This window comes from Falco peregrinus, chromosome 12 (genome assembly GCF_023634155.1).
Source record: "Falco peregrinus isolate bFalPer1 chromosome 12, bFalPer1.pri, whole genome shotgun sequence".
In the NCBI taxonomy this organism is placed as follows: Eukaryota; Metazoa; Chordata; class Aves; order Falconiformes; family Falconidae; genus Falco; species Falco peregrinus.
This window is the reverse complement of record NC_073732.1, coordinates 25,083,163-25,097,828: the sequence shown is the minus strand read 5'-3', so window position 1 is coordinate 25,097,828 and position 14,666 is coordinate 25,083,163. Positions and strand designations below refer to the sequence as shown.

The 14,666-nt window shown below is 36.7% G+C and overlaps 1 protein-coding gene across 4 annotated transcripts in view; it reads left to right on the top strand.

Annotated features, from left to right (window-relative positions):
* The window catches only part of SERPINI1 (serpin family I member 1), a 50,768-nt gene extending 36,623 nt beyond the window's left edge, over positions 1–14,145 (top strand). For all 4 annotated transcript variants that reach the window (XM_055816935.1, XM_055816936.1, XM_013298145.3 and 1 more), the window contains exons 6-9: positions 3,926–4,023; positions 10,173–10,259; positions 11,529–11,618; positions 13,390–14,145. In XM_055816935.1, the coding sequence (XP_055672910.1) occupies positions 3,926–4,023; positions 10,173–10,259; positions 11,529–11,618; positions 13,390–13,466 (352 nt within the window). In that variant the 3' untranslated portion in view covers positions 13,467–14,145. The remainder of the gene's footprint in view (positions 1–3,925; positions 4,024–10,172; positions 10,260–11,528; positions 11,619–13,389) is intronic.
* Positions 14,146–14,666: the final 521 nt, after the last annotated feature.

The following is a 14,666-nucleotide window of genomic DNA, read 5'->3' as shown; positions in this document are numbered from 1 at the left end:
ACTACATTTTACATGTAGGAGGTAGAAAGATTTTACAAAAGAACATTGTAAAAATAACTATAGGTAAATAAATATATACATCTTCACTTCTCCTTGACTTTGGCTAACAACTGGTAAACAGTCGTTATCCCTTATTAATACTTTTCTGCTCAGTGTTGGAAGCATATATCCATGAACATGTGTGTTGGTGAACCTTCTAGGACTGCTTAAGTACAGAAGCTTTCCTCTCAATTCAGCATACTGGTCTTTCTGTTCTGGTCCTATGGTGAAAATGCCTCATCTTTTCTTCAGTGGTTGTTTCTCGGGCTTCCCTTTGTGGTTTTTAGTGCTTCCAGATGCATTAATTCCATGACTCCTGATACTGAAGTATTGAAATTGATTTTCATAGTACTTTTACCATCAGAAGCACCTGAAAGGTTGTGGAAAAAAAAGTGACCATCTGGTTCATTATATGCAACAAATGCTGTAAATAACCATGTGTCAGTGCTAGTATCGTGTCACTTGGCATTTCCAAAGTCTAGAGGTACAGCAAGTACCTGGCTAGGGAAATGAGATTGACTGTCCCTTCTGTGTTCTAGGTTGTCAGCTTTGATTTTGAATTCCTGCATCAGTGTCTATAAAGAATGCAAAGAGATCCAAGTATGACTGTGGATAACTCATACCTAATGTTTATGTCTGATTGCATAGCTTGAAATTAAATTTCAAAGTGCAAAGCAGCCCTATTATTTTTCAAAAGAAGCTGATTCTGATGTCAGCTAAAACATGTGAAATATTATTAATAGCTTGTCTGTAACACTCACTGCTGTTCAGGCTATGTGAGAAAAGAGGGAAGATACTATTTTGAATAGTACTTTAGAGTGGGGTTTTTACAGTATGACAAAACTAAGAGGGGAAAAAGGGAAGTAAGTTTTATTTTTGTACAGAGGTAATTTGGTATTTATACAGCTGATGTGATGGGGTTTATTTGTCATAATAAACAGGAACTCGCTTCTGTAGATATTGTAGAGATCTTTACTCATCCACCTGCTTAGTATTTGCCTTTCCCAGGGGGTTCAGTCAGGGGATATAGCCTCTGTGTAGTAGTTGAGTGACTGCTACTGTCCTTCATGGAAGTATTTTGTAACAATATTATCAATACTCTTGTTTGCATTTTCTTTTTTTCAGATGCATATTTAGCTGAGGCTTTATTGGTTGGGCTGGTTGGTTTTTGGGATGGGTTGGGGTTTTTTTGTGTGTGTGCGCTTTTTTTTCCCCAAAAAAATCTTCCAAACCTTCTCCTTGCAAAGTATGCAAAAGCATCTTTTGTCGTGCTTTCTTTCTGGATCACAATTCATTGCTTAGCAGATAAGTATGTCTTCTGTGTAGTGGTCCAGAGACTTAAACCCACCTGATTTCCATTGATATTTTATAATGATTCTCTGAATTTGGAAATAAATGCTTTATTGCAGTTTCCTTATTTGTGACATCAAATTTTACTTTTCATGCTAACTTTTCTTGCTATCCTGTCCTATCCTGATATTCCTTACTAGTTTGACATTGCTAGTTAATAGCTGAATTGTCTTGAGAGCTTGATACATTCAATACTAACTGTGGTGAAATAAAAGCCAGAAAGGGAAAAATACACCACGCTGAAATTTTTATAAAAAGCATTTTAACATTTATGTACCTTTTTTATTTGTAAAGTAGGTACAGTTGAATGTGTTTTTCAAAATGTTATAGTTTTAATATAGAATGAAATGTTTCTGGATTTATTCTATGTGCACAGATAGGACCTCTGTACTGTGTAACTAGCATTAGGAATCAAATTTCAATTAATCTTTGTTAGGGTTTTTACTGAAGTTTCTAAAATAGATCTGTCATACTTTACAAGTGTGTAGTGAGAGTAAAATTGGTCTGTAGTTTTGGAGCCTAGAAGCCAGGGAAATTTGAATGAATGGGCAACTTGTAGGTTTTTCTCTTGGCTTAAAGCTGAAATTCTGCATAAGGTCTTGCAAGCTCACTGCCTCTTGTAGTTTTTGACCAGTGTGAGTGTTCACAGCTTTCTAAGAGGACAAGAAAGCTAACAGGACATTTCCATTTCCTAAAATCTTACTGGCTGTTTTCAGGTAATCTGTGTACCTACATCTCATTCATTAAGGTAATACTTCTTTATTTATTTTTAACAAATGCTGCTACACTGACTGATGCAGATTTTGTCAAAACACCATAAGCAGCTTCTTCCACTACATAAATCTTTGTTGATCTCTTGTGAATCTTTTGAGAGCTGCCATAACAATAAAATCACAAGTATCAGTTCATGTGCTTTTATTTCAGGCATATCCTGGAATTCATCTGGACAGGGTACACGAACACTTGCAATGTGATTTATTGATCTTAAACTATCTCTGAATCTTATTTTAACTTGCATAAAATTCTTCTCTGTGTGTGACTAATACCTATTCCATCATAGATTTTTGGATTCTGATGGCTTTTCAAATTTCATTATGAACGTAGATCATGTATGGATTTTTTTTTCATTTTGTGTAAATGTTGGAAGTGAGGAAGATTCACTTGACTCCTATCCAGTTGTCTTTTAATGGCCAGATTATTCTTTTTCAAGTTGCCAAGGTTTGTACGTATCGAGGTATCACACATCTTGGCTCTTCATCAGCTGTTCTCTGCTCAGATTCCTGGGCTATGCTTTCTCCTGAAAAAAACATGTTCTTCCATGTAGCTGAGGAAGCTTAATCCTGAAAAAGGAAACTGCACAGAAGCATATTTTATTTGGTTCTAGCACAGGGAAGACCTGTCACTAAGGACTGCAGTGTAATTGCAGAGTTGTTTCTGACTGAATGGTTTCCTGGAGAAACTGTAACACTGGCTTAGGTACTATAGATTTTGTGTTGTATAGTTAGAGCCAGTCACTGTCAGCATAACGTAAATCACTGATAACTTATTTGATCATTCTACAGAGAACCTGTAACTCGTCTATAACAGACATTTATGATCAGTGGTTTGTGTTTGTCTATAGACTTCTAGTATTTTCCGGTTGGGGCTGCTGTCATCATCTTTATTAATATTATGACATATTTTTTTGTTCTTCTAGTTGTCCAGTCTGTTTCTGGCCATACATAAAAGAACTTGAGTCTTTTTTTGTCTTGCTGACACTAGGCATAATTTCTAAAATGTTGGAAAAGCAGTCTTTGTAAATGGAACAGTCTTTTGTCCAGAATCTTGCCCTCGGGATAAATCTCAATTTGACCTTCCAGCACTGTAGCATAGCATAGGACATGGGGTTGCAAGCTACCCCTGAAATCCTGCCAGGTTATACTCACATGTGCATTTGTGCTAACAACTATTTGTTTTCCCCATTCTTTACTCATAATCAAAACCCAATTAAAATTTTGCCACCAGAGTAATTAGCAGCTGAGTCAGAAACGCTTTATAGGCACTTTCATAACTGCTGGTCTTTGCTTATACGGTCTAAATAAGAATGGAGTATCTCTCTTACTTTCCTACTCCTCCTTTGGCAGCAGCTGTCTGTAAAGTTTATGCTGCCCTTTGCCTCATTTGATATTCTATTCTAGTATGTTTACAATTAAATTTAGTTTTTATAGTAAACCTGTTGTATAAGAAAAGTAAGCATTTACATTAGCTACTGCATAATGTTGCACTGAGGTTTTATGGTTGGGGACTGTACAATACCATTAGCATATTTTTGATTGCTTCTGCATTCAAAAAAAAGATAATCAAGCTGTGAGACTAAACTAAATTGTAAGCATTTCTGTAGAGGGTGTCACTATACTATACTACTAGAACCTAATCTCCTACTTTTCATTATTTATCTTGATGTTTCTGTTGTCGTTACCTAGAAATTTTAACCTTCTAATAACAGTAAGTACTCCTTACATCTGGGTTTTTTGTAATTTTCTATTACATTCTCCAGGTTCACTGTAGAACAGGAAATTGATCTGAAAGATGTCTGGAGAGGTCTCGGAATTACAGAGCTGTTCAGCAGTAGTGCTGACCTCACTGCGATGTCTGGTAAGAAGTTCTTGTGCTGTCTCTGGAGCAATATGAGGAAGTAGTGAACTCACCTGAAGATAATCAACGAGCTCTTCAAAGTGATTTTATGGAGGGGAAAAAAACGAAACCTGCTAGCAATTTTTTGATCCTTTGTGATTTTTGCATAATGGATTTGTGTGCTCACAGCAGGAGCAGTTGAGGCAGGGAAGAAATCCATCAGGGGGTGTGTGTGGGTTGAGGACAGTCGACACGGGGAAGTTCACGGAGTATTTCAGAACTGGATCTCATTAGAAATGTAGAGGAATTGTAATACTATGCAAGAGGCAGATCCACATTAGAGCAATATATGGCTTCAGTGCCTTGATGGGAAGTGGGATTGGCCCAACAAGGGGGTTGTCATCTTTTATCTCCAGAGGCTATTTGTTCACAGCATTAAGAGCATTAAGCTGTTGTACAATTAGTCATCTCCCCAGATACCCGCTGTATAGAAGCAGCACAGGAAAGAGTTCTGAGATAAAAGCAATTTAGTCACATACACTGCTTGCTATTTCACTGTGTTGCCAACTCTTCAGCAGTTGAAATATCCAACACATTTAGAAATTCAGGTGGAAGTTAGATAAAATATCTCCTAAAAGATACAGAAGTGGCACAAAAGGTAGAGTAATCTTTGCCTGAGAAGTTGCTTCATTTTTGCATAACAAAAGTAGCCACACAAGCAGTAATTTAGCATTGTCTGTCTAGACCTGAATTTTGGCAAACCCAGTTGTTCTCTATCTAGGAGCATGGGCCAGTGTGAGACTGCTGTCATTATTCTTGTAGTTTATGCTTATATACTGCTCTCTCTTCGTTGTGGTGGTGGTTTTTTGGTTTTGGTTTTTTTTTTTTGCTTTGTGGGTTACTGCTTAGTCAGCCAGATAGGTCCTTAGCTGGTGGGAAGTACCGGTTCTTAATTGTCGGTCTCAGGAAGTGACCACACCTGTGTGTCTTATTCAGAATAGTGGTGATGAAGGCCCATCTTCCTCTTAAAATTTACAGCAGGTTTGTGATTTTCATATCTTTTCACTTTTTCTAAGTTTGAAATATTGTTTATAGTGTATCACATAGCTTTTTCCGATGTTTTGCAGCTTTCACTTCTTTAGTGAATTTGTGGGAAAAGCTAGAGTTAGCTAATGTGAAAAGAATTTAAATAAATGAAAATTCCTTCTTTAAAGAAATACTATTTTTCTGAAGAAAAACACCTTCAGTTTCTCAGCCACCTCGAAGAAGAGTAAGCTGTCCAATAAATTCTAGTCTATATACAAAAAAGTATTTACTTGAGAATGGAACTAAGGAGAATGGAAAATACACAGGGGAGATTGAATCACAAAGGCAGTGCTTGATTCTTATTTTAATTCCATGTAAAAATCACCTATATATCAGGAACTAATTCTGCAGTCAAGAGGTTAGCAGAAAGAATGGAACGTGCTTGCATTTTAATCCATTAGACTAATGATTTGTGTAAAATCTTATATTTTTGACAGTTGTACTGTACAAAATCAAAATACCATGTTTTGCATGACTGAATTAACTCCTCTGCCATTTAAAGAGGAATTTGTGTGTTCTGTAGAGCAGTGTATAGAGAGAATTCATGAGTTTTACTGTAACAGTCTTGCTTTTCACTTAAAAGGCCATGTGCCACCAGGTGATGAAAAGGTCATTCATAAATTTAGAATAAGAAAATGTTTTTGAAGTAATGCGTTTAATGAAAACCCTGCTGTTGATGCTGTGGAGATGAAATTCCAAGTAATGAAAATACAGAATGTTTCCTATTTCTAATTTTCACAATGTAAAATGGGGAGGGAGGAGGAAGGGAAAAAGAAAATAATGAAGAAAAAATTGAAAAGCATGCTGTTACAAATTCCTGAACAGTATGTCAGGTAACAGGGAAGTTGAAGCCACAAGTTTACATGCATCTCAGTGTCAGCCCTCTGGAAAATTTGGTACTTCGTGGAACCTTAAATACAGATACTTGAATACAGTGTTTGTCTGGACTCTTAATTTAGGAAGATTCAAATCATAAAAGAAATCTAAAGAGACTTTTGAGAAATTCTGTTGCGTTTAAAAATACTCTTCTCCCCCTCTCCTGTTGCTCTTGCTTTTGGATTATTGACAAGGAAAGCCGCCTGCAATTTCAACAGCAGCCCTAATCCTGTAGTCAGATCCAGGCACAGATTGTTGAGTTCAGTTAAATTCTATGTGGGTTTAGTGGATATAAATCAAATTGCAGGATTACAGACTTATTTTTCAATATTTAGAATTCTTTTGGGTTTTGCACTCAATCTGAAAAATGGAAGTAGACGAGTCAGCTTTTGCTTCTATGGATTGTGAGCAACCAAAGAGAAGACAGTAATCTAGATGTACATTTTAAATTTTACTCTCTTGCAGAAATTAAGTTCTTTGTGAATTTATACAGGTGAGTAGGACAACATTCTTATTTGGCTGCCTAGTTACATGTTGACATGTCTTACTTGCATCTCTGATTCCATCAGCTGTTCCAAATAATCTTGAAAAAACTTCTGGTATTTGGGATTTTGTAATTTACACAGTGTGTAAACTTGCTACTTGAGTATTTCAATACCACTTAGGATTTACCCTTGAACTAATCTCAACACTAAAATTCCCCTTCTCTTAAAATTATGATATATCTTACTGTTGTACAATGCCTTACATGGCAACTACTTTTAACCTCAAAGTGACCAGCATTTCAGTGAGCAGTGAAATGGTCTTAATGACTTACTTTCACAATATAAAGTAGTTAGAAGAGCATCAGTCTAATAAAAAGCTCTTCAAAGTCTTGACTGATGCAGGTACAATTTTTCTGGGACGACCTAACCTAGAAAAGCCAATAAACCTGCATGTTTTTTTGTAATGAGACTTGCAGAGCAACCATTTGGCAGCTATGAGTAGGAGTTTGCAAGCATATGGAGTGTAATGACAAATGAAGTGTGATGCTAACGGAGTCATGTACATTAGAAGTAAGCTTCAGATTGCTCCCACACATTAATGGGTTTCTAGGCTAGGGTGCTGCAGAAAACTTAAACTCTGATACCAGATCTCCATGGGACTCTTCTGAGATGCTAACAAATCATTCTGGTTCTTAAAAAACTCTGAATCAAAGAAGCTACTAGAGAAAAATGACGTGGTAGTAGATACCTAGGTAAGCCCCACCTTATCCACAGTGAAAGCCATAAAGGAAATATGTATAATAATGCCAAGATCTGTAAGATATTGAAGTACTGCAGTCAGTGACTTCACAATCACAAAACAGGGCAAAGAGGAGACTACCTGAACGTTCAGTGACAACATTATGCTTCCCTATGAAAATAGGTTAATTCACTTCAGGGAGAAATGAATGAGAGGGATGTGACAGTGGCAATAGAAAGAGAGGAGTCTAGAGAAAGTAAATTGGGATCTGGGATTGTTCTTTTCACCAACCAAGGACAAAGATATCCAGTGAAGTGAAAGGCAACAAATTGAAACCAAATAGAAAGTACTTCTTTTATGGAAGACTTAACCACAGAGATGTTTGCTGGATATTCCTTAAGGTCATGAGTTTGGTAGGATTAAAAAAAAAAGAATTGCTTCAAAGCAATCAAAACTGTCTGTACTGCATTGAATAAAGGCATTCTATATTCTGTGGATTAGAAACTTGGTTTAGGGTATAAGGCACATGCTGGGTGAGAGGATGTGTTTCTCTTGTAAGTTGTGCTGTAGTTTTCATCTGTAAGGCTTCTTGTATCTTCTGAAGCCACAACAATATTATAGTTATTATTATAGTATTATGTGAGTTATAGTCTCACAGTGTGCTAGACTAATTGGATGTGCTGGTCTCAGCTTCAGTGGCACTTCTTTTATTCCTGTCAACAAAATATTGCTGAGGTTTTTTTAATACTCAGACCCTGAATATACTTACAAGTAGGCCTAATACTATACCTGATGTACCTGAAGGTAAATGTTAGCAGTGTTCATGCTGTCTGAATTAGGGTCGTCTATAAGCTCATCAAGCGGAGACCAGTCTTCTGAGGGGCTAAGTGTTCTGACCAGAAAGGTATGTTGGAGTACCATAAACAACACCCACACTATGCAAAAGAAAGCATTCATGATGAAAATACAGACTATTGCTGTGAATATTACAGGTCACAGGAGCAGACTTAAGCGCTGTAATAAAAAAAAAATGTGATTGAAATACATGATTAGGCTAAGTGGGCATTTCTTTGTTTGTTATTAAACATTAAAAAAAAACCCACCACGACAGAATTTAAGATAAAGAGCTCCAAGCCAGCATTTTTCTGTAAATGCTGCAAAGTTACTGTTTTCTTTTGCTTTGTGCCATATAGCTCAAATGCTTAGTAGAGCTTTGAAATGGACTCAAGCAAAGATAGCAAAATACAGCTGCATGAAAGGTAAAACTTGCAGAATTGACCAATAAACTTACCAAGAATCCTGTTAACTGACATGTTTACAAAGGCAGTACGCACGTAGCCTGAGACATGCACAACAAGAATTCCAGAAGTGCATGGGTCAGTCACCCTTTTTGCCTTGGGTATCTATCCATTATCACCTGTGTAAATGTTCTTGCACATCCAGTGTTTGTTTTAAAACATTTTTGAAAACCTGAGTTTTAATGGGTCCATAATGGAATGGAAGCTTTAGGGGATGACTATTTAACACTTGATATTAATATTTAGTTAGCTTGTGGTTTATTTTCTATGGGTAATGCTTGAGGCTTAAAGGTGATGTTAGTGTTGGAATGCAAGCACGCTGTGTTTTCAGGTGGCCTTTCACTTAACAGTTAACGAGACAAAAGCTGTAAGAATTGTGCTTAGCGTTCAATATAAGTAGATGTTCATGTTCCATGTTTTGAAGTAACACAGAAACTTTATCCTAGCTTTCAAGATAGTATTACTGAAAGCTTGGAACTGAAGCCTAGAACTAGTACAATATTTAGCAATCTAGTACATTTTACTACACATGATCCCAAAGGGAGTGATTTGAGGATTTTGTTGGTGAGATTTGAGTTAAGCGGCTGAACTAGGAGGTCTACTTCAGTTCTGAGTGTACGTAGCATGAGTAGTATGAGATCTACTGGGGAGAGACATTTTAAACTGCTGTCTGTTGTGGGTTTGGCTTGCATTAGTACTACGACTAGTGGCTGTTGTTGTGAGAGCCAAAATAAATGGGCAAGAATTAGATTAATAGTCCCAAGCTTTCCCTCCTTAGTCAGCCTTCAGCTAGAGTTTTGGTGTTGAACGTTTCGTTAAGGATCAGAAATTCAAAAGGGTCTATCTGTCTTGCTGGGGTGATTAGATTAGATTTTTCACGGTTGTGTATCTCCCTGTTGAGAAAACTTGTATTCCTTTCTTAACTGCCAGTTGGGCTCTGTCATTACTGGGTATTTTATGCAGTTACAATAAATGTATATCTAATCCTTGTTATGTCTTACCAATGAAACTTAGTCAAACAGATTAAATGGTCTTACGTGCCTTGCTTCCTGCAAGGTGCTGAGTATTCCGATAGGTCTGATCATTTAGCCACTGAAGAAAAGTAATGAAACTGACTTAATCAGGGGTAGGCTTGGACCGAAATTAAAATACTGGCAAAGAAGGATGGAAAACAAGACTGAGAAAAACAATTTCCGTGGTGGTTCTTGTAATAAATATTTATGTTGAGCTTCTTTTAAATATAGTGTCAAGGAGAAAGAAAATACCTGATTTTCCTGGAGGAAGTCGATATTGCACCTAACACAGAAATAAAATTCTTTATGTAGAAATACTTGCCATATAATGTCATAATCCTTTTTCCCAATAGTTGCATTTAAAATCTGGAATACAAGACTGTCTTTTACTCGATCTGGTATACCAGTGCTCTAGGCAGTGCCGAGCTATTTTAATATCATGCATAGTGTAGGAGAACGCTATAAATTTAAGCAAGGTAAGTGTGCTATTAGAGGTATTGGCAGAAGGTATTTTAATGCAGCTGCTATGTACAAAGCCCTTTCCCTTCCCTACTTGGTACAGAAGGTGGGTGATAGTGATGGGGTTTTTGCTAGTGTTTGTTTTTTGATATTTATTTTTTTAATACTTCAGTACTGTTGAGCCACTTGAAATATGTTTCCTTTTCTTCTCCAGATAACAAGGAACTTTACCTTGCGAAGGCATTTCACAAGGCATTTCTAGAAGTTAATGAGGAGGGATCGGAAGCTGCTGCTGCCTCAGGTACCTGAGAGAAAAAGAGAAAAGCAGAATAAAATCAGATGTCTGCTTACTCTTTGTAAATTAATTTTTTAAAACTGACTTGCTGTACAGCCAGGAAAACTAAATAGCATGAACACAAAGCATACTGCTTTTCAGAAGAGAATTGTGAAAGTGAAAAATGTTAGCATTTTTTTAACATGATGTGTTTCACAAAGAATTTTCAACATCCTGTGCAAAATCTTTTTCCTTATTTTGCTTCTGATTATTAGGAAACTACAAACTACAGTTTGTATTTTCTTCATGGGAATTCAGCATTCATAACTTTTTATCTGCTCATTGAGATGGTCAGAGGCATTTGATCCAGAATAATTAGAAGGAGTTCTCAGTTGTTGCAATTGCATTTTAATAAGTTCATATATAGTAATGCAAGACGGGAAAGTGCTAAATGAGAAAACATAGCTGGCTCATATTAATGCTAGGAGGCCAGGTGGCTGGTTTATTTGGTTATCACATGCTTTTCCTAAAAAGGAGTTACATTAGTTGCCAATATGCGTCTTAGGTGATTTCCGATTGCCTCTACTTGTACCAGTCTTTGAGGAAAGGAAGAATTACTTCTCTCATGAATATCAGTAACTGAGTTGCATTGTAACATTAGTATGGACAGAGGTTGCTGTCATGCATGAGTCTTCGTTAGCAGTGCAGTGAAAATGTAAATGAAACACCAGGAAATATTATTATTTAATAATGTCCTGGAGAAATGCATACATCTTAAAATAAAAATAACAAAGAGCCAAATTCTGCCTAATTCCCAGCTAATTTTACTTTTAACCTTTGCATTATTTAAGGACTCAAGCTAAAAGCTGTAAGATCAGCCCATTTCATTGTTGCATGTTCCTTAGTTATTAAGGGTTACCTTTTACTATCAGCTGCAGGCTTGGAGCTGTTTAAAACAGGTCAGCAGTGCTGTCTAATATAACGCATTTTCTTTCTACAAGTGAGCAGGAATCATAACTCCTCATAAGGTTCTGGATCTTAAATTTTATAAGCTGCTCCCTCAGCCTGAGAAATTGTGCCACTCTCCATTGTTAATCATTCTAAAGGCATAAATAGGCATGCGATTATTCTGTAGGTCTCTTTCATTTTTGGTTAGATTTTTCATGCTATTTCTTGATGCTTAGTGCTGAGAATGTGGGACTTCACTGTCTGCTTGTGAGCTTCACATTTCTCATGAAGCGCAGGAGAATGTGCAGTGATATTTAACAAGTTGCCTATGTTTTTTTTTCCCTTTAGGAATGATTGCTATTAGCAGAATGGCAGTGCTGTATCCCCAAGTTATAGTTGACCATCCCTTTTTCTTTTTGGTCAGAAACAGAAGAACAGGTGAGAATATTGCAGACTTGTGCACATTTTTCACAGTAAATCAAGTATACAAAAGAATATAGCATATTGTGATCAATCAGCTGGCCTTGTACTCTGAATTTTCCATAATTTGTCCTAAAATACCTAATATTGAAAGACTCACCTTTTTTTCCCCGTTAATGTTGCTTCAAGTAAGACACCAAAATCTGATATAATCCTGAAAAATACTCACAATTATGTGATTAAAATCCCCAGGGAAGAAAACTTCACCATTTTTCTTCAAAGAATGCAGTGTTACTGCCCTGAATATCCATAATCATTGCATTCCGTAAGAGCTTGGCTGTAGTAAGACTAGTGAGATATATTCCTGGTACCAAATGATTTGCATAATGGACAGATATTACAGCTATGAATAATTCTATGGTGCTCTTGAAGTGTTAGGTGGCAGGCAAGGGATGAGAGCAGCACTTATTAGCAAAACAGGCAATGATTAAGTAATTCCTTAGTTTCAAAATTGTAATTTGTCATAATGATGTGAAGTGTCTAGATGACAAAATACTACCGTGAACCCAGAGAATATCATATGGGTCTCTGTGTTGTGATGCCTTACATGTTCTATAAGCAAACTCTGGTAAAGTTCTGTTTGATGGGTTTTTTCTCTGTTTGAGATCCCCGTCATAGGTATCAATGCTTATTAAACAATTTTGATTGCAGTAATGCTAGGTAGGGTCACTTGTGTGCAAGGCATGTTCACAGCTCTTAGGGTTTTGGCCAAAACTAAGTTGAGTATCCTTGCTGTTGTAGACATATAATTAGGCAAAAATGTATCTGGGAGGAGGGTACCTGCCCTTTTCCCTACTCAATATACAAAAATCTCCCCAGAAAGAAAAGTTTAAATCAGAACAGAGTAGAGCGTGGTAGCCTTGGGGCATTCTTAATGTTGCACAAGCTTTGTTATTGCATGTAGAAAGAGGAATTGCCAACAGCTATAGTTAAAGCCTAAAGTTTAGTACTAATCTAGAAATCTAAGGTTAGAAACCTTTTGGAAAAGATCTGTGACGGTTGTTCTTATCAAGCATATCCTAAGAGCTCATGATTTGTGTTTAAGCAGGTTAGATAGAAATGTATAAAATGGGAAAGATGTAAATGGTGATTAAATAGCATAGGGGAGCAGTAGTCATATAGATAATTCCTTCTGGTTTGCATGCTCTATGTGAGGTAAATCTGCAAACTCCAAGTATCTATCTATTAATAATCATTAAGTGATTGGTGCAGAGCTTCTGGGACTCATTTTTAACTCTGTGAGGAATGTTGTCCAGCAGCACAGGCATGTGAGGGTCAGAAGTGATCACGAAGATTGCTCTGATTAGGCATTCACACAATTTAAGGGTAGCTGCTACCTTTGGAGCCCCCCAGCCTAGTACTGTGTCATAACCACTTGACATCAGTGGCAGCACTTCATGGGCCTTCATCAGAACCATTGAAATGGAAGTGAACCTTTGTGTTGATTTCAGGGTGGGGGGGTTCAATCAAGCCTTTAGAATAAGTAGAGGGGCACTGAAATGCAGAAGATTCACTGTTCTTGTCTGTACTGTATCAGTGCTGAATACAAAGAGGTCCTCTTCTCTAAGGCTGTTGATCCATTGCCTTTCATAGTTACCAAGTTCTCCGAGACATGTTCCTATAAAAACTGTGCATTATATGCTCTAGAACTTACTATCAGTATTCATCGCTTTATAACCTCAACTTTTCCTTTTGGTTCTGACACTTTCCCTTCCCGCTTTTTCCATAGGTACTGTGTTATTCATGGGAAGGGTAATGCACCCTGAAGCAATGAATATAAGTGGCCATGAATTTGAAAAGCTTTAACAGCCACCAACTGCCAAAAAGAGGAGATAAGCACATAAAGTTTGAAGTTAATATATTTAAGGTTTGCTGTGTTTTTCCCCAAGATATTGTTTAAAAGGCTTTCAGATGTAACTGCGTGCAAATCGGTTTCCAGAGGAAAGCTTACAGTATTAAAGTAATGGTTCTATTTCTGTCATTGTGATTGCCGTGTCCTTAAAATAAAATTGTGTACATGTCAACAACTGTTTCTTGTTCTAGTGAATTGTAAAGCAAAAAAACTGCAAACCCATTATTCGTAATTTTTTTACAGTTGAAAGACTGACTTGATCAATGAGACAGGAGTGGAATGTGTGCAGCTCTGAATAATGCAAATGGCAAACCTTGATGATAATTTATAACGTTGAAGAACTACATCTGGAAAATGTGATCTCTTCCTGTTCCTGTAAAAGTAGTAAATAGACTCTGATATGCTGTCTCATCAAAGTTGATGAAATGAATTAAACCTGGTGGATTTTATTCTATAACTGTGTTAGGCTTTGTGTGAACTCTCCCACATGTGATTCTAAAATGTTGCTTTTATGAATGCTCCTGCATGTGACTCTGCAATTGACCTCCAATAAAATTTGATCGCATGAATATTTGAGACTAGTCAGTGTAGAATAGCTATGTATGTGACTGAAGTAAAATAATTGAATAGTAATGTCATTTGTGTGGACATATTTTTCTCCCTCAAAGTAGTTGTTCTACTTTAACCTAAGCTTTGCAGTATCTCCCTTCAGGGGGTCTGGAATGATTTTTCTCAAAGTAATAAAACCCTTAATTCTGAGTGTCTAAAAATGTTCTATTCATAAATAAATGTCTAAAGGAACAACATAATCCTTTTTATTTCCTAACTGTTTATTGAGAATAAACTGACAGAAGAGAATGGCACATACCACAAGTAAATATTAGCAGAGGAATTAGTTGCTGTTTCCATTTGCAAGAGGAGGAGAAGTACCAGTTGTCACCAGAGAGGCATGTAATTATTTCCTCCCTTGTTGTGCAAAATACAAAAAGAACAGAAGTTATTTAAAAGGTAAGAGAGAATAGGAGAAAAGAAGGGAGGAGCTCTTGAAACAGGTCATAAATACAAACTTTTGGATAATTGGGTTTCTTCTCAGCCAATAGTTTTGTCTTTTGAATTCTATGGGAACAAATGTGTGTTGGCTGAACTGTAGTTAT